Below are 18715 nucleotides of genomic sequence, written 5' to 3'. Positions count from 1 at the left end.
ACCACAGCAGATTAACGAATGTCATTCACAGAAGAAAATGAAGACTTAATTTGGGCAATGAAATTAGCCTGAACTTCATATACAGGACAAGGGAAAGAAAGATACATGGAAAAAATATACCTCGATCTGAATTTTGTAGTGGTCTTTCTGGCAAGAAATTTTATCATCATTGTCTCAGTCCTGAGAGTACTCTCTTTAGACTATCAGAGTATAACCTGCAATGCTCCGGAGCAGCACCACTCAGAAAAATACCAACTTTGATAATACAGGCTTATCTAATTATTTAGAAACTTAGGAATTTTCATAGCATGCAGATTCTTCTCAGACAATCACATTCAGTGTACCCTCAACTTTTGTTCTCATTGCTCTGTTCTTCCTGTTTAACAATCCTTAAAATATTAGCTCCTCTCTAGAATAGGGTTTTCACAGTGTGACGTATGGACTTTGTGCTTAACAAGATGACTACAGGTTAAGATGGCCCTGTGCAGGTATGTAGAACAAACATACCTGCTCGGTGGGCTTACCTCGAAGTCCTCTTATGATACTAAGTGCTTTTTGGAGCAACAGAGCCTGACTAATTTGTGTTTGAGGGTGGGGAGAATGAAAGAAAAACCCAACCAAACAACAACAAACCTCCACGTATGACAGCTATCAGTACCACCTTGGTCATTTCAGCTTGGTAAGGGTATCCCTACATCTGCCTGTTTCTGCACTACCCCTGCGATAATACAGAATCAGAACATCAGCAGTTACATCACTGCTGCTCAAGTATTATTGTTGAAATTACTTTCTCATCTTTTTCCCCTCATACTTTGATCTCGTAGGTCATTTGCCTGCACACACATACATTCACGGATTATTCTGTTACTTTATACTAATTTTTAGACATGCAGAAGATTGCACTAGTGAAAGCCTTTGAGCAAACCTCTGCTGTCCTATTTGGTGACTGTTTCTATTTAGGAGCATAGATCTAGTCCCTTCTACAGGTATGAGCAGAGTGGGTGAAAAAAGGAAACAAGCTGAGTGATTCCCAAACTTCTACGAAGTCTGTATCCAAGCCATTAAACAATGTTTAACTACTGTTATATGCATACGTTGTCTTATTCATGTGTAGGAGTTGCCACATGGCTATAGTGATAGAAATCTTTTTAAACAGTTTTCAAGAGACGGGAAGAAATAATGACACCAAGTTTGGTGGTGGTTTTCATTTGTAGTACAAGAAACAAGTACATGCTGCAAGTTACTCAAAATACTGTTTATATTCCAGTACACTAGGTTCACTAGCTTTAAAGTTCCAGCATTATAGTGGCTTAATGCTTAAGTTCATTTAACTTGGTTTAAAAAAAAGTCACTCTTAGAAAAAGATGAAAAGCATGCAATTACTAAGTAAAAGGAAAGAGTATAGAGAGCACAGTAGCAACAAATGGATTTACCCAAACCTCTCAGCTTCAGCAGGAATCTTGTTCTACAGCATATCTGATTTGCTGTCAAGCAGAGCTGCTGCCCAGCGGCAGTCCTGCCTGTAAGTTTTTGTCAGTTTGATCTGCCTGGCTGTACTGCAGCCTGCAGAGACGCAATAACATCACCTGTGGGCTCTCCCTGCTACGTGGAAACCTGACTGCAGAGACCACAGCCCAGGAAGGGCAACGGCAGCTCTTCCTCTGCAGCACCCCCGTGGAAGAGGACCCTGTGGTTGTGACACTCCATCCGCAGGCTCTGCTGCTGCCCTGGTCCAGCCCCTGCATCTTTTTTAAATAAGAAGCACTTGATAAAAATCCTGATAGTGCACTCGTGGTGCACTATGCCGTGGTGAAAATATTTTCCTCTGAGCATGTCATTTCACTAAATTTATCTATCACCTAGGAACCCTGGAACTACAGCTAAGCATGGTAAGGCGAAGGAAATGATAGATAGCGTGCACTAGAAATGACTGGAGCAAAATTAATGCATTTTCATATTAATAGGCTCTTAATAGATTGGGTATTATTTAGCAACAAATCTTAAGGTCAGTGGTTCGCTATTTTATCTCTAATGCCATTTCAAATGGTTTTAGATTCCTTCTAGACTAAAGACCCTGAAGAAACAACATGCAGCAAATCTGATATTGACATAATCTATTTTACTAGAAACCAGATAGGAAAAGCTCAAGCGTATGGAGTGCATCAAGCTGCTACCTCACAAGTATTCTGAAACCGCTGCAATTGCCAGACTGGCATTAGCATCTTTGTTTGTCACCTCCCCACAGCTGGGTGTCCAGTAGTAATGCTTCTGAAGGCCATGGGAGAGCTCTGCAAGGTGAACGTGCCCATCCACTTCATATGGTTCCACGTCTGTACAATGAGGTTTCAGGCGGCCCATCTGAATTAATTCTGAAAATGCCTGAAATGAATAAAACCAGGAATATGACATACAGTATTCCACTTCGGCTGCAGTGAAGGCTCTAGAAGATAACACACAATAGGAGAGTACTTGATCATTTCAGTATGCTGATGTCCAGCGAGTCTCATTACAGCACCACCATATTATAATTATTTAAAAAAAACCCATAGTAAATCAGGTCTCTTGTTCACTAATTGCTGTAGTCTTCCCCATGACTGTAAAAACAAATTAGAACAAACAAACAAAACCCAACCCTCTCAGAAGAGTTCAGAAGCAAACACTTACCATACAGGTGGCTTCATCAAATTTGTTCCCCCAGATGTAAATATAGGAAAGTTCCATGTTTGTTTTCATTGCATCTGAAAGAGCTACAAGTCCTCTGCCACTTATATTGTTGCTTGCTACTGACAACCTAATAAACAGAGAAAATAGTTATGCAAATGTGTGTCAAACCACGGAATTCCCATCTCTTAGTTAAAACTAAGAGTTTATGATTTATTCTTATTTTATATTTTATTATTATATATTATTACATATATATTATACGTATATTGAAATTTTGTACTTGTTATTAATAATATAATTACTTATTTGTATCAAGGCCAGTCCTACTGTAAAATCTTTTTCAGGTTGCTAAAGGCAGTTTGGACTATGGACTTGTACTATTTCTCAAGGCATTTCCATGACTCGTGCAGCCAGGTTGTTCACTATATGTAGTTCTTCAGCGTCAGTGACTTACTGCATGGTGGCCAGGTCTCATCTCTAGTCTGCTTTGAAGTCCAAGCATTGGCATTTATCCAGGCTAAGCTTTGATCTTTGTGGAGTGGCAGTTATTTTTATATTAGCGAACCTGGAAGGCTTTCAGAGGCACCTAGCAGCTGCCACCTCCTCAGTCTGCTACTTAAAACTAGTGGCTTCAGGTAACACCTTTGATCAGCTTTTACATCCTGCCGGCGCATGGTTTAATGCGGGCTACAAAATACACCCTGATGGAGAGATTACAGCTCTTTTGGGTTCACACGGAAGCTAACTTAAACAGAGGATTTTCTTAAGTGTTGAAGATCAGAATCAACAAATATAGTGCCTTATCCCTGCATGGAATCTGATTATCTTAAAATTCTGAAGACATACAGCCCTTGTTTGTTTTCTTTGTGCGCCACAGGGACCTGTGCTTTAAAGATGCAGAAAGAACTAACAAGATCTAATTGCCTCCCTCCCCACCCTCACCCCTTAGAATGACTGTAAAAGCTGTGAATTGCATGTAAGATGAACCACTACAAAACTGATCTAAGCGTCAACCCCAAAAAACCCCTGAAACAGAAGAACAAGCATATGTCAGGCCGCACAGCAATGGATACAAGATGAAAAAAAGGAAGTATAAGGAAACGGGGATAAAATGAGTTACGAGTAGGCCTGGCAGTGTGGGAAGGTGAACACGAGGCACTAGCACATGGGACTGAATGGCGTGTCTTGGCCTAGTGTTTTACTCCTTTAGCTCACATGAAGCTACGGGGGACTTCATTCAGTTACCAAACACAGGCCTCCTGTGCCGTCTGAAATGCATTGGTACGTCCTGCCGGGTCTCCAGCTGCAGGGCTCTGAGAGGACCCGTGGCCCACCAGCCAGCACCCTAGGATGTCTCACAGGTCTTGGGGTATCTCACACGGCAGGAGACACCTATGCTTAGCACAGGAATCCCACCCAATCTATCACTCACGTTTTTTTCCCCCCGAGAAGGAAAAATGAACCCAAAAGTTTGGAACTTCCCGACTTTCCTATTTTGATCAACATCAAAGCACACAGCTTTGACGTCAGTTGAGCCACTGCAAAATCCGAGTTGCTTATACTCCGAGTCATTACACCTGCAGTCTCTGGGGAAGTTGTGTAAATACTAACGCCTGAAGAGTCCTGTTGTACAAAGCCAAAGCTTCACTCAGGTAGATGGCTCCATCATCTTCTATTCGGTTTGCATTAAGATCTAGGATTTCCAGAGTTTGGTTCCGTTTTAGGAGTTCTCCCAAAAATTTTACACCATCACGGGTTATTTTATTACTGAAAGAGAGATGCACGCATTTTTTAAAAAAGGTGCTAAGAAAATTAGTTTCTAATGTTAACCAGGGCTACGTCACATAACTCTTACCAGCTAAGATCAAGGTATCTCAGGCTGGAGTTTTCATACAATGCCTCACACAGTCGCTCTACACCAAAGTTTTTCATTTCGTGCTTGCACAAGTGTAGTTCCACAAGAGAAGAGTTATTTTTCAACATCAGAGCTACATGAACTGTGACCTCTTCCTAAAAACATACACTCAGTTTTATTAAGCTGTACTTTAGGAAAAGATACGGTCTTGCTTCAGTAAAAGGGAGATGCACAACTAACAACGAGATTTGGTCGTCAGCAGTGTTCTGTTTTGTATATTACAGCTTTGTATTAAAAATAACCAGGAACCAATATATTATGATAATGCTGAAAATAAAAAAAATGAAAAATACCAGAAAGGTATTTGCAGATTTACAGTACTATATACATCCCTGCAAATATCAGAAGCATCAATGTTTGAATCATTATGTCTAAGCAGTTTTCCTCCCAGTCATTGCTCTTAAAAAACTGAATGTTTGAGTCAGTCTTCACTAACATTAAAAGTTTTGTCATGATGCTAATCTATTATTTCATAAAAAGAAACAGGATTGCTATGGGAAAAAATATGTCCTGTAAGACAAAGCAAGTTCTTTTTGAAGTTGTCACGTTTAGTTAAGAAAATAACCGAGTGAATGCTGTGAGTCGAAAATAAGGCAACAACCCAGAGGCCTCAGAAAATGAAAGAGCTGAAGGTGAGAACAACGGCAAATAGAGTCTCCCACAGATACAGCCCAGGCCCTTAGTGGCCTATGTTTTCAATAGCAGTAGTTTAAATTGACTTCTAAAACCAGGTTCAGGCAGATCAAGCCCTGTCCTAGTAGAAAAGAAACAACCAAAATCTGTTTAAACTGTTAAATCCACTTTTGGGAATTTAGGAAGATCTGGCCTTCATGACAGTTTAATTTTGTTACCCTTCCATCAGGAAAATAGCGTACCTATCGCAGACATCTGACAACTTGCTGCCAGTCTGGTGAAAGCAGCACCGCAACCAGCTCGATAGCCAAGACTTCAGCAGGACCAGCCATGAACAGAAGCTGCGTGCCTGCAAGCAAAAGCCCCACAGCTCTGTGCGCCTGTACACATCCCATGGCCTGTGGTGCCGCCCCCAGCAGACACTGCCTTGCAGATTCTCTTTTCAGTGCTCGATTGTTTTGGAGGGTTTGTGTCTTTGTTTTGGCTAACAAATGCATCATAGGTTTTACATTGATGAGGTTTATTCACTTGTTAAATTCATGCTTCAAGTTCACATAGTGAAACAACAAAACCACACAGCCCAGTGAATATGGCATATTGTTGAAGTGTGCCTTTCTTCTTTAGGCTGCCGGCTCTGGCAATTGCCCATGTATCGCACTGCTCAGATAAACAGCAGTCTTTTGTTCTTCCCCTCATTTCCTGCTAAACAGCATTTCTCCCTCAGTTTGCTGAACAATGCATGAAACTCTCCATGCTGTAACAGCAGAAGGAATACTTGGTTCACCAATACCAAGCCGTCTCCATTAGCCCATTATTTAACAAATGCATATGTACCAAGAAAGAAATGTTTTAAAAACTAACCTCCTAGTTAAACAGGGGCAGCCTGTGACTGCACAAAACTTGGCACAGAACGAGAAAAAGAATATTTCTGCAACCATTTACTTCACTTTGTAAGGAAACCCAGAGAGCCGCGTAGTTCAGATGTCCATAAATACATCAGTACTGACTTGACTTCTCTCTTTGACTGAGCTGACGCTACAGCCTACTTACATACCTCTTGGCTGTATAGTAAAGGACGATTTAGGTTTATTGCTTTGACTGATTTGTTCTGAGTCAGAGCTGTTGCTATTGCTATTAGACACTGCATCCCCTGGAAATGAAAATAAATAAACTCTTTAGAGAAATCTGTTCAATGTATAGATCAAGCTACCAAGTTACCATGACTTCTTAGAATTGATTGTCAGAAGATCAAAAACATCAAATGAGCTCAGATTAGAAATACTATTATTTCTGCGTCCATGTACTCTGGAGAGATGCAAGTGCACTAGGCAAGTGCTTACAGACACAATGGATTTTCTGATAATACCAATGCCAACTCCCTATGGAATAATAGAGTGGAATTAGACTAAGAAGTACAAATGACCAGGAAATTTGGCAACTCAGAAAATAAAAAGCAAGAATAATGCATCTCAAAGATTCTTGTCCATTTAATTGATCCTGTATTTTGGTTTTCCTGATTTATGAATTAAAATCAGCTTGGGTGTGTTCCCTAAGGTCTTTGGTAAAAGTGTTAGGTAACATTTATCCACTAGGTAAATTCATACTAAATGTGAATTAATGTGGTACAGAGTAGTGAGAGTCTGGGATACAGGCCAGTTCACATTTTTGTATTTCCTTCTCGTTTGCTCACTAATTTATATTTACGTTATTTTCCAATTAGGCTGGTCTATACCCAAAGCTATTTCATTTTAAATCAGTTTTCTGTCAACTCCCTACCAAGCATAAGCATATTAAGCTTTCAAATAATTCCCACACTGGCTACACTTTCCTTGTTTATGTTTTCGTAACACCCTTCACAGTTTCTGAGAAGTATTCCCCCTTCTAGTTTAGGAGCAAATTCTGTAATTCCAGGAAACAAATATAATAAAATTGTCATCTGACCCCAGCTCTCTCCCTGCCTCCAGGTGACAGTCATAACTGTAAGGCTACAGTCAAACTTACTCCTTCAGCCCAACATACACGTCATTATCTCCTGACAAGATGAACACCCTTAACAGGAAGGCTGAGAGCGGCCCATCTTAATTTCACTTCTAGCTTGGTTAGGGCATTCTCCTGGAGGGCGAGATACAGGACCACATTCTCCCAGGCAGGGAGAAGAACCGCTTACCACCTTCCAGCCCCTCTGATGTGATCACACAAGGACAACACCACCAGTCAGGCGCTGGGACCTTGCACCAGGAGAAGGTTCGCAGCTCCAATCGCTACCTCCTGCTGTACCCCACAGGTTTTCAAAAGCCATCCACAGGCTTTTACTGGCTAGAGTGGGAAGCACCCTGCTTAGTGCATTGTCCCATTTCTACCCTCCTGACTTTCCCTGTGCACTGTGTAAGAAGTCTCAGCGCTCAACTCTAGGAGGCGGCAAGTTATCTGACATCAAATTGGGTGCCTTTCCACGCAATTCAGCACTCTTGTGCCTACGTCCTTTATGGATCGAGCTCTGATAGGAGCAACAGAGCTATGGGCCTGGCTGACTTTCAGGCGTTATAGCACTGCATGCTTTAGGAACCTCCAGGGAATAAGAAGTCCTTTCGTCAGCATGAATTACACAGGACTTAGACAGCATAAACAAAAATGAAGGGCAGAAACAAACATCGGAAAATGTGAAATTCTGAATTCCCAGGGACATAGTGGCTCTAATATATCATCAGCTATGACTTCACAGGTGTTTTATGCAACATGGCTTTCCAACTACACATTGAAATATTATATATTGTGTTACCTCCAGCTACCACAAAATGTAAAATCAATGACAACAGATGGCATTTTCCCCTAATTAAGCACTGCAGGACCTTTGTAATACCCTTGAAAGACTTATGTCATTGCTGATAATTTTACTGGGTTACTCACCATATCACAGTCTCCAAGATCCAGCTTCTCTAAGGTGGAATTAATTTGTAGCATTGAAGCAAAGAACATTCCACCTTTGTTTCCTATTTTGTTTCCAGTCATTCTCAAATACACAAGAGTTTCATTCCTCTAGACAAAATAACAATTAAAAAAAATCAATTCCTTTTAAATGGCCTGAAAAACAACACTGTCCTTTTTCCTGTGAATCCTGCTGATTGTCACACAAAGACAAAACACCCCTCCAGATGAATCGTGTCTAAGTGATAACACTGAGTAAGCAGCTGGCTCAGGCTCCCCTCAGTGGAATCAAACGCATGAGAGTCTGGAAGCAAAACTCGAGTATTTGAAAACTTTTGTTTCTCCCAAGTTCACAAATTTCACTCTCATGAAAATAATCCAGGCAGATATTTCTGCCTAAATCGGCAGCTGAAATGCAAATTATAGCAAAACTGATTTAAATCTAGTAAGCGTATTTTAAACAAGAATATAATTTCCTTTATTTTTCATAGTCTTTTAAATCACATGACCAGTCAAAGCTCAGTGAAGCCAGTCGCCTTCGGTAGGACTATTTGTGCAGAGTCAAACCAGTGTGTAATTCTTTGCTGGACTGGAGACTTCACTGGCAGTATAAAGTTCTGATCAGGGGTCTAGAAAAGTCAGCATCTTTCCCCTCACCCTCCACAGAATTTCAATGGATATGAAATATCTATTCACTGTTAAAGCCCTAAATGCAATACAGACTAGTTTTGTATTTTTAATTCCACAGTACCACCATAACCACTCATTAGCAGAGATCACGATTGATTAAGTGATTACAAAACAAGTAGTTCTGTGAGCAGCGGAACTAATGAAGCCTGGTTTCATACAGTTTTTGTCTTCCACATGTCCCCAGTACCCTTCCCCCCGCTGCGGTACCTTGCTAGAGCATCTCCTTCCCTCTCCCTCCCTCAATAACACACTCCCTTCAACCCGGATTCGGGAGCCCACACAGCCAAGGGGCTGCCTGGCTGGTCAGGCCCTGCCACCCGCCTGCTCAGCAAACCCAGCAAACGCTGCCACCGGGCTGCACAAATAGCTTTGGGGGTTGCTTGCAAGCCCAGTGTTGTACGATCTACTGTATAACCTTGGCGCTTTGGAGGCCTGTCAAATTTAGCTGAAATCAGTTCAGAGTTCAAAGACTATGAAGGAGGAAGAGCTCACGTGAGTCTCGTTTCACAAACACAATGAATCTTACACACCAGCCTCATTTCCTTGGGAAACCACATTAAAAATAACAAACATGTTTTTAAGCTGCTGCTGTAAGGCAAAGTTTTGAAAACATGTCTCGGACATCTTGAATCAAGACAAATATTGACATCAAGGTACAGGCAAATTTAATACAATTTAAAAAAAAAAAAAGGAAAAAAAAACTGATGGCATTATACATCCTATAACATAGCACAGTATTTCTCACACAGAAAATTCCAGCTGTGATAGTTGTGATAATTGTTAATGGCAGCACAGTGCAACTTTCTCTTGTGTGAAATCTGATTTCTGAAGTCTGCCTTGGGATAACAAGCAATCCCTGTGATACAGCAAAATGCTGAATGGACTGAAGACAGAGGGCCCTTTCAGCCAGCTCTGATGTTGGCAGGACAGCTAGTACTGTTCATCAAAAGCAAAAATATCAATCTAGATGCCATTGTCTAAATCTCCCAGACAAATACTCACATGGAGTGCTCTCGCTATCAGCCCCGCTCCACTTGTGCCAATATCATTAAACATCAGGTTAAGGTACCGCAGAGTGGAGTTTTCCTTAGGAACAAAGCAGAAAGCAATGAGACTTTTTTCCAGAGCACGCCTGCATTTTTCAAAAAGGAGATGCGTCATACATGTACTTACAACCTCTGTCCTTCGCTGTGTTTCAGGCAGCCCCTCATTTGCAGAAGTAGTTAAAGAATGCCAAAGTATGTCAGATCATGAAGGAAAGGCAGAAAAACATGTAGTGTGTAGGTCCTCATGGGGCTTACAGAAAGCACCTAGGAACCTGCGTGCTCAGCATGACCAAACGAGGCAGGCGGCCAAGCTCAGATGCAGACCTCCAGGCATTTTGTGAACTTAATGGCACTCCCTGAGCTCTAGGAACACAGGCACCGGGTGGCAACTCACCATTTTCAAAGGCCCTGGCACACTTGACACTACCATTACCTCCTTTGTTGAATTGAACTGTAAGCCTAAAAGCCCCACTGTTTATTCCACCATTGTTTCTTCAGGACATCGTAGCCAAACGTTCAACAGTTTTCTACCAGAAATTAAAAATCTCCCCAGAGAATACAGCCTGAGATTCTAGTAGGATGGATTTGGATGTGAAAGTCAAAATTAATGGAATTTTGCCAAACGAATGCATTCTTGTCTACAATACACCACATATAAATATTATCATAGCCAAATAAATTACAAGTTGCTGAAAGATAAACATCACTTTGGCACCTGGAGGAATGTTGCCATGTTCTTTGCTCCAGCATCAGTCAATACATTACACCTAAGATCCAAACCTGAAAAAGATGAAGAATGAAGAATGTGACAAATGTGTACCTACAATTAATTGATCTCTAATCAAAAAGAAATAAAGGTGAACTAAGGCTGAAATCAAGACTGCTTATGTTTTCTGATATTAGCACAGCAATGTCAAACACACGTGAAAAAAGCTTACCTGTGACAAACACAGTATTGCGTAAGACAGAGGCAAGAACTTGAAGATCATCATCTGTAACTCTCTGCACAGGCACTAGATGATTATTTCCAGCTATTTTTAATGTGATCCCTTTTGTCCATCTCCTGTAACATAAAAATGTAAGTACATGGGGAGAAGTAAAATGACAGAAAAAATGAATTCTTTCTCCAGATAAGAAGTGTATCCATGCTTGCCCTCACTGATGCGTTTGCATGCAGTTAGCTGCTCAGTTACCAAAGCCACTGCCTTTGGTAACACCGTGACAGACGACGTGGTTCAAGCTGTACCTCAGCACTGTCCTTCTGATATTCTGAAGACACTGCACATCTGCAAGACCACGCTTAGCACACGTGCACAGAAAGCAGGAAGAAGCAAGATGAGGGGAAGGCAGATGGAAATAAAGACTATCCTGGAGGCTACTTCATCATCTCCTTTTTGTTTCCTTTCCTTTATTTACTCTATCCTGCCCTCAGGATCAAAACCTAACACAAACTGTTTCCCTATGCTGTATTTTCTCAGGTTTTCTCTCCAAAGGACAATTAACTTTGATCCCAGGAGCATCCCTGAGAGGAAGCCCTACCTAGCCACACAATGAGAGAGAGTTTGAGTGGTTAATACCTTGGCAGGATTCAGAGACAGTTCAGGGAAGCATTACCAGCTGGAAGCTAACTGGATGCAGCTGAGGCTTTTTAAACAGGAGTGAGACAAAAGGGAGGGAGTTAGGATGACTAGACACTGGGTTTGGCTTCTCTAAGGGACACAAAGGCACCATCCTGTACATTTTTCACTATTTTTGATTTCACTGCTTGTAAAGCTGCCCAGAAGGGATATATAGCTGCAAACTTCTGCCAAGATGATGTCAAGATGAGTCAAACCAGAACTTCAGCAGTAAATGCTAAATATGACTTGTGTTTAAGCCTGAAACTGCATGAACTTTCTCATTGTTTAATTCCTTGTCCTGCTATCTTGTTTAAGGCTTTCAGAAGCATCTGAAACATGCTGTTTGTTACTTCCTTACATTTTATCATTTTTATCGGCTTCTTGAAGCACACGAGCAATGAAGGGGTTTTCAGGTTGGCCCAGGTTTTGGCAGGCCCGCACATAGTGCTGGTGAAGATCTGGATGAACTGACATGACCTGCTGGAAAACAAAACAAAGTGTTACTGCATCGTTAAGGCAGCCTAGCAACATCACCATGGACCCAAGCGCTGTTGTGCTGGGCTCTGCATAACAATAAAAACGGGCTTGCTCTGAAAAGGGTTACAACTCTTGCGTATGCAACACAAGAATAACAGATAGATACAGACAGACAGGAAAAGCCGAGGAAAAAATGTGGATTTGTGCATGTGTTTCTGACCCGCTATCGTGTAGAATTTGAGCTAACAGAGGATTAATATTCATACAGGCAGGTCCTTTTCCCCTGAAAAGCAGCTGAGCCCCCGACCTCCACAGGCCTACCTGAGCGATCAACGCCTGCACCCTCTCCCCACGGTGCCTGGCCCACGGGCGAGTTCTGCCCTGTGGCCGAGCTGGGCTGCTCCAAGGTTAATAACGTTTGATCGTGGAGTCCGTCTCTGAGGAGAGCATCCCGGGCGCTCCACCAAGAGGGAGGAGGCGAAGGTAGCCAGGCCCAGCCCAGGGCCCTGGCAGGAGGCCCCACCGCCGGCCCACCCCTGCGCAGTGCCGGGCCCTGCCCACGGCGGAGGCCTGGCTGCGTCTGTGGCACCCGGCCTCCACGGGGAGCCAAGTTTCAGCAGCACACCCCCAGAGTATTTACTTAGTGGTCTGCCCACGGCCTCCGAGGAGCCTTTGCAAAACTTTCTGTGGTTAGATGGATGAGCAGTTACTTCAAAGGTGCCTGTGCTGGTCCTTTCCACCAAATAAATCCTTCTACTGACTTCTTCACTACTGCCCTCGTACGCAGGAGGGGGTGGGCTGAGATCGCACGCTCTCCGGTCCCACAGCATGTGGGGCTCGCTCCAGAGTGCTGAACTTGGAGCCAATAAAAAAGAAAATACCCTCATGCAACATCTGAATTAGACTGGGGAGCCCAGCAGGGGTCTCCCCCCATGGTGGTCGCTCCGTTCTTCCTCCTTGTCCTGGTGGGACCTGGAAACCACCCATCTCTGGAAATGTGACATCCTCCCAGCGCACTTACGGCAGCAGAGAAAAGGGCGTCAGGTGGGAGATGACTGACAGCTGCCTCCTGACCCCCACTTTCTCTCTTATCGTTCCTTAAATGCCAGCTGAAAGGTTTCTTCCATCCAGACATCAGAGGTCGGTAAGGTAGTCACCCCTGCCCACCTCTCGCTCTTTCACTATCAGCAATAGTACAACTTCGAGGGTTATCAAATATCAGATTCACTGGCATCTCTGTGGCTCAGAAACCACTGTTACAGAAGGAAGTGCCACCTTTTCACAATAAGACTCTGCCAGTTTTACAATCAGCATAGCTGAAGACAGAGCTCAGTCAATGTTTGTAAATATAGGCCTTCAAGACTCAAGGAGGTTGCTTTGTCCAGCTCCCCTGACTTCACGAGGTCACCCTCTGAATTTGGCTATTGGGGCACTTCAGGATGCACTGGGATTCAAACCTATGGTCCCGCTGTATGTGCTGCAGGTTTTGATCTCAACAAACACAAGCAGCTTTTTGCAGGCGTACAACTGAGACTAGAATCTGTCCCTAAATGCTGAATTCTTCCAGTATTTGTTTAGCGTAGGAAGGCCTTTGAGTACACTTGATTTTTAATTTTTTTCTCTTCTGAAAATAAAAATAAGGAGCAGAGATGGCTGAGTCTCAGCGGAGCCAGGCGGCCAGCACAGGGGGCACTCACTGCCCTAAAGCCAATTCTGTTGTTTTTGAGGATGACCATGTTGAGACTGCACAAGAAAAACCAGTGAACGAAGTGCCAGAGAACAAAGCTCTTTCTCCCACATGTGTCACAGACGGGATATTTTTTACTGATTTAGGCAATAAGCAACTGCAAACCATCTTGCCAGAGGTCTTGAGTCTAGAATATCTGCAAGAGCTGCACGTGGAAAAGAACCAGATTATAAGCATCCCCAGGGACATCAGTCGCCTGAGGCACATGAAGATCCTCTACTTGGATCAGAGTCACATACAGGACGTATGTGAAGAACTGGGGGAGCTGAAATGTCTTCTGAGCTTAGATTTAACTAACAATCCCCTCTCCTGTAGTTCACTGCCAGTTATCAGCAAGTTGCAGTCCCTTTGTCAGCTCCGGCTCTATAGAACAAACTTGCATGAAATCCCAGTGCAGATCTGTGAATACCTCCATAATGTTGAACTGCTTGGCCTTTCTGACCCTAATCTCAAGTGTCTGCCTAAAGAAATAGTGAACCTGGCAAAACTCAAGGAAATTTACCTCCAGAAAAATAGATTTGAAAGTTTTTCCAAGGAGCTTTGTCATATTGCTAATTTAGAAATAATAGATCTGGAACAAAATCTAATCAGTCTCATCCCAGAAGAGGGAGGCTTTTTGACAAACTTAGTTAAGCTATTTTTAGCTTTTAATAACTTATCCTCCATTCCTCCTACACTGCAACACTGCCAGAAGCTGGCTGTGCTGGATCTGTCTCACAATCTCCTGCACAAGCTTCCCCCCATGTTTGAAGAATCTCACTGAAATGAGAGTACTCAGACTGTCTGCTAACAGCCTGGAGAAGTTCCCACACCAGATCTGCCGCTGGCCGTGCCTTTCCCCTGTTTATCTGAGGAACACCGGACTGCGCGCAGTACCCGGGTCCTTCACCAGATTAACCAGTGTCAGGATACTAGATCTGAGTGAAAATCTGATGATACTCCTAAAGGAATATGCACTATGAAAAATCTGGAAGTATTGGCCCTGGATGACAATCAGATACAGGAGGTATTTGTTCCTTTGTTTTCATTTTTATTTTATTGATACCTCCCTTTTGCAAAATCTATGTTCTTCATTACAACTGAGTGTCACCTTTCCCTACTACAGTGAGAAGGCATGTTCCACCTGCTATGCACCTGAGCCTGGCTTACTCATTATCACTGACATCTGAGTATTCAGGCAGGGAGAGAACAGCAAGAACGTGTAAACACTGACCTTGTGTTGAATTGTAAAGATGAAATACTGACTGGAGGGATTGCTTCAGTCTTTTTGTGTCTTTTTTTCTGTGTACACTGGAAAATAAGAGCTGCATATGCATAGAATCAATACGTCACAAACTGAAACAGAGAGCAATTTAAAAATGGATGTGATATTGTTAGTGCCTTTAACACCATGAATATTTGCTGTTCATTTGATAATGAACAATTATGTACCCTAAGCTGTGTTATTATAAGTGTAATAGTATTCATGGACATACTCATTTTAGGGCTCAGAATACACCTTCCTTTTTATATCATGCAATGCTTCTTTTCCAAGGAGATTTTCACTTGTGCAATTTTCTTCTTGAAGGTTACATTTACAGAAGCAGTAATTGATGCAAAAGAATCACTTTCAGATTTCATTCATTTAAATTACTCTCCCCTGCACTGTGCACACAAAGGAAATGAAGAAGCAGACTAATGTTTCTGCTAAGAAATAAAATTAGCCCCATAAGAAATCTTTCCAGCAGAGGAAACAACATGGATTTTTTTGCCAAAATTTCCACCATACTGTGAAGTATGATGTTATATTAATGAGCAGAATATTCTGTGTTCATCCATCAACAGTAATGCAGCTCCACAGCATTTTCTTGGAGATTTTTCCCTAAAAACAAAATCCCAAAGATTACTGTTTAATTGACATAATGTATCTTTTTAATGACTGTGTCTAGATACCTGTGGAGGTGAAAGAACTGACAAATGTGAAATGCCTTAGCCTGTCTGAAAACCAATTCAGTATCTTTCCAAAGGAAATCTTTCTCCTGGAGTCATTAGAGAGATTATACCTGGGACAAAATAAAGGAATTAAATTCACAATTCTGCCAGAAGATATCAGCAAATTGCAGGCAGGAGCAATAGAAGGGAGAAGATCGTGGTCTGCTGCGGCATGGTACGTCTGTGGACTGCTCCCAAATGCAGGACTGAAGTTTCTCCTAATCTCTTTAGGTACATGGTGCAGCATCAGGCCAGGGCTGTCAGAATAGGAATAATATCAAAACTCAGTGTTTGAAACTCATGTTGTCTCTTTGTGTTTAGTAGCCATCCCAATGGTATCTCAGTTTATAAACCTTACTTCTGCACTTACTTACTGATATTCTCTGTACATTGATATATCAAACTAAGAAAAAATCCTTTAATTATTAAAACTTATGCACACATATTTTCCAGAATCTGAAGGAACTGCATATGGAGAATAATTGTCTGGATTACCTGCCCACAGCCATCGGCTTATTGACCCACTTGAAAATACTTGACTGTCGCAACAATCTCCTTAAACAGCTCCCAGACTCTGTATGCCAGATACAAGCTGAAAAATAGTCTCTGTCTTTGTGGCCTTAAGGACACAAGTACCAGTAAGCATTCTGGAAGAAGGAGGGAGAGAAGGGAAGGAAGGAATGCAGTGCATCATTCAGGGCTCATCCTGTAACTGTAAGGGAGCCAAATAGGATAAAAATTAGGAACTGGGCAAAGCACTGTACCCAAGCCAAGCAGACAGGAGGGCCTCACTGATGACCTACCTCAACCTCAGGGTCTGGGGAAAAAAGATGTTTCCCAGAGCTCAGCTCAAAGCAGACCCCCTGATGTGAGAAGACCCACTGGGTCAGCACCAGTGACCCCAGGGCAGTGGTGTGGAACTGGCTCTCTGGGGGCGCTCCCCAGCCCAGTCTTTCCATCTTCCCCAGTTCTCCACTGCATCTCTGTGTGGCTAAGTTCACTAGCACTGTTGGTGTGCCAATTGGCAGGACTTTTGAAAGCTGAATTTAGCCACCTGGCTGTCAGGTGAATAGTTTTCACCTAGTGAAGCAAATGCTTTGCTGGGAGAGCCTGAGTCCCATCCTTCTGTATTTGGGAGCAGATACTTTGTATTTTAAATGCTCTGGTGAGATGTTCAATACACACATTCATTACATGCACGGACTGAATTGTTTGTGCCTCATCCATGTGCCGTTTATGGGGAGCACGCAGGAATGCTCCACACCATTCCTGTTCTTTGTGCTGCAGCTGCTTGCTTTTGTGTGTTCAGGTTTGCAAAACCTGCTCGTTCAGAACAATCAACTGTCCCAGCTGCCTGAGGATTTTGACAGTCTTCAGCAGCTGGAGCTGGTCCTTGTGGGTGGGAACCCTGTGACAGACCCTCTGATTGAAGTGTGCTGTCAGGGGACATCTGCCATCTGGGAATACTTACAGGAAAAAAAGGCATAAAAAGGCCATGAACTTAAAGGTAGAGGTGTTAAGAAAGCCACCACAATATACATACAAAGCTGTGGTTTTAGTAATAGATTCTTTGCAGAACAACCTACAGGGCACTCTATGCAACATCAAAAACATCTTAAACCACCATTTGCATCAGCTATGGCAGAGCAGTACTTCTATCACTGACCATGTTAAGGTAGGATATAGGGAACCATCAGGAAATACAGCAATGGGCATCATTCAAAAATGTTGCAGAAGGTTGTCACTGCCCCACCAGGTCACAGTCAGCAGGCACAGAACAGCCCTTACAACTTGCAAGGGAGCTTTCCTTAGCTCCTTGTCCAGTGGAAGGGGAATGGTTAGTCTGTCTAAAACCAAGGCAGATCCTCTAAGTCAATGCATTGCTTAAAGATGAAACTAACTGCAGGTGGCATCTTCACTCTTGCTGACTGTATTTTGATTGTAGAGAGTTGAAGATCCATTGTGCAAACACATTGAACAAAACACATTTTTTGTATGTTTTGTTGTTGTTGTTGTTGGGGTTTTTTTTTCCAAAAGAACACCAGTCTGTATCACCAGTGGGCCATGGAATGAATTTGCTCAGAAAAAATACAGGGCAAGAAGGAAGGAAAGGCAAATCCTCAGTCTTTGATTCTTCTGAACCTAAATTATTCCTCTCTTTCTGTAATGTCTGTAATTTCTTCATGAACTACTGTGTTTCTCCCAAACTGTTCTTCTGAACTAAAAGGTGACATTTAAAGATGTGTAGACATAGTCATTTACTACTCTAATCAAAGGGTCTGGGAGGACTACAGTGTTGGTGTCCTCCCTGGTAAGAAATTCCTCTTGATAAAAATAACACAGAGTAAAAGAAAAGTCAGGTGGCTGGCAGTCTATCTTAGCTGCAAACAATGTAGTCTAATACAGAATAAAAGGGGTTTTTGGAGATCACAATGTGTCTGGCTTTTTGCATCAAGCATATGCACCAGTAATACTGTTCCACATGACTGTTTGCTTTTACCCTTTTCCTCCAGGTAACCAGATTGTTCTTCCCTCTTTTTCAGATCTAAAGTTTGTGGCGTGGGTTGATGAACCAGAAGGGCATTGGACCTTTCTTGACACTTAAGAATCTAATGAAAAAAAAGAGAGAAGGAAAAGAAAGGGAAAGGAAAGGGAAAAGAGAAGCCTGTAAAAGGATCAAAAGCCAAAAAGTGGTATTTGGGCAGTAAAGTGCACAGAGCTCTTTTCATTTACAAGAAGGGCAAATATGAGCAGAGATAAGCGAGTAGGAGACAAGCAGTATTAAAGCATTTGAATCAGTGAGTGTTACAATGAAAACAGATAATTTTTTGAGGTTTGTTTTTGTGTTTTTGTCAACATTGACTCCAGCTGAATCAGGCAGATTCTGAAATATTCTTGAGATGTCTCATTCTGAATGCATGTTATCTCAAAGCATAAAGGCAGCTGATTGATTAACTGGAAATTAATCTAATCTGTAGGAATCTGGTGCAATGAAGTGTTCTTTGTTCTGAATCCCAAAGTATTTTAC

The 18715-nt window shown here is 42.3% G+C and overlaps 2 protein-coding genes across 2 annotated transcripts; one reads left to right on the top strand and one right to left on the bottom strand.

The window, feature by feature from the left end:
* Positions 1-249: 249 nt before the first annotated feature.
* Positions 250-12330, bottom strand: LRRC34 (leucine rich repeat containing 34). The gene is made up of 12 exons (XM_050902489.1): positions 12291-12330; positions 11851-11972; positions 10812-10933; positions 10589-10653; positions 9830-9913; positions 8120-8248; positions 6267-6362; positions 4520-4674; positions 4276-4431; positions 2665-2791; positions 2180-2379; positions 250-376 (listed from the first exon to the last, which is right to left on the bottom strand). Exons 2-12 carry the CDS (start codon positions 11964-11966, stop codon positions 322-324), a joined length of 1305 nt encoding a protein of 434 aa, XP_050758446.1. The 5' UTR covers positions 11967-11972; positions 12291-12330; the 3' UTR covers positions 250-321.
* A 1288-nt stretch (positions 12331-13618) lies between these two features.
* Positions 13619-18447, top strand: LRRIQ4 (leucine rich repeats and IQ motif containing 4). The gene is given in 7 exon segments (XM_050902676.1): positions 13619-14461; positions 14463-14643; positions 14646-14722; positions 15645-15818; positions 16141-16286; positions 16935-17169; positions 18319-18447. Coding segments are annotated over 7 exon segments (1785 nt in total).
* Positions 18448-18715: the final 268 nt, after the last annotated feature.

This window comes from Gymnogyps californianus, chromosome 10, assembly GCF_018139145.2.
Source record: "Gymnogyps californianus isolate 813 chromosome 10, ASM1813914v2, whole genome shotgun sequence".
In the NCBI taxonomy this organism is placed as follows: domain Eukaryota; kingdom Metazoa; phylum Chordata; class Aves; order Accipitriformes; family Cathartidae; genus Gymnogyps; species Gymnogyps californianus.
This window is presented reverse-complemented; position numbering and strand designations above follow the sequence as displayed.

What these genes read in the sequence shown, in the direction of transcription:
- LRRC34 (XM_050902489.1), bottom strand. Translation starts at nt 11,966, where the DNA reads ATGTCAGTTCATCCAGATCTTCACCAGCACTATGTGCGGGCCTGCCAA. An exon ending in ACATGGCAACATTCCTCCAG is followed by an intron (nt 9,914 to 10,588) that starts GTGCCAAAGTGA and finishes TTTGTTCCTAAG; the next exon opens with GAAAACTCCACTCTGCGGTA. An exon ending in GCAGCGGTTTCAGAATACTT is followed by an intron (nt 377 to 2,179) that starts GTGAGGTAGCAG and finishes ATTGTTAAACAG; the next exon opens with GAAGAACAGAGCAATGAGAA.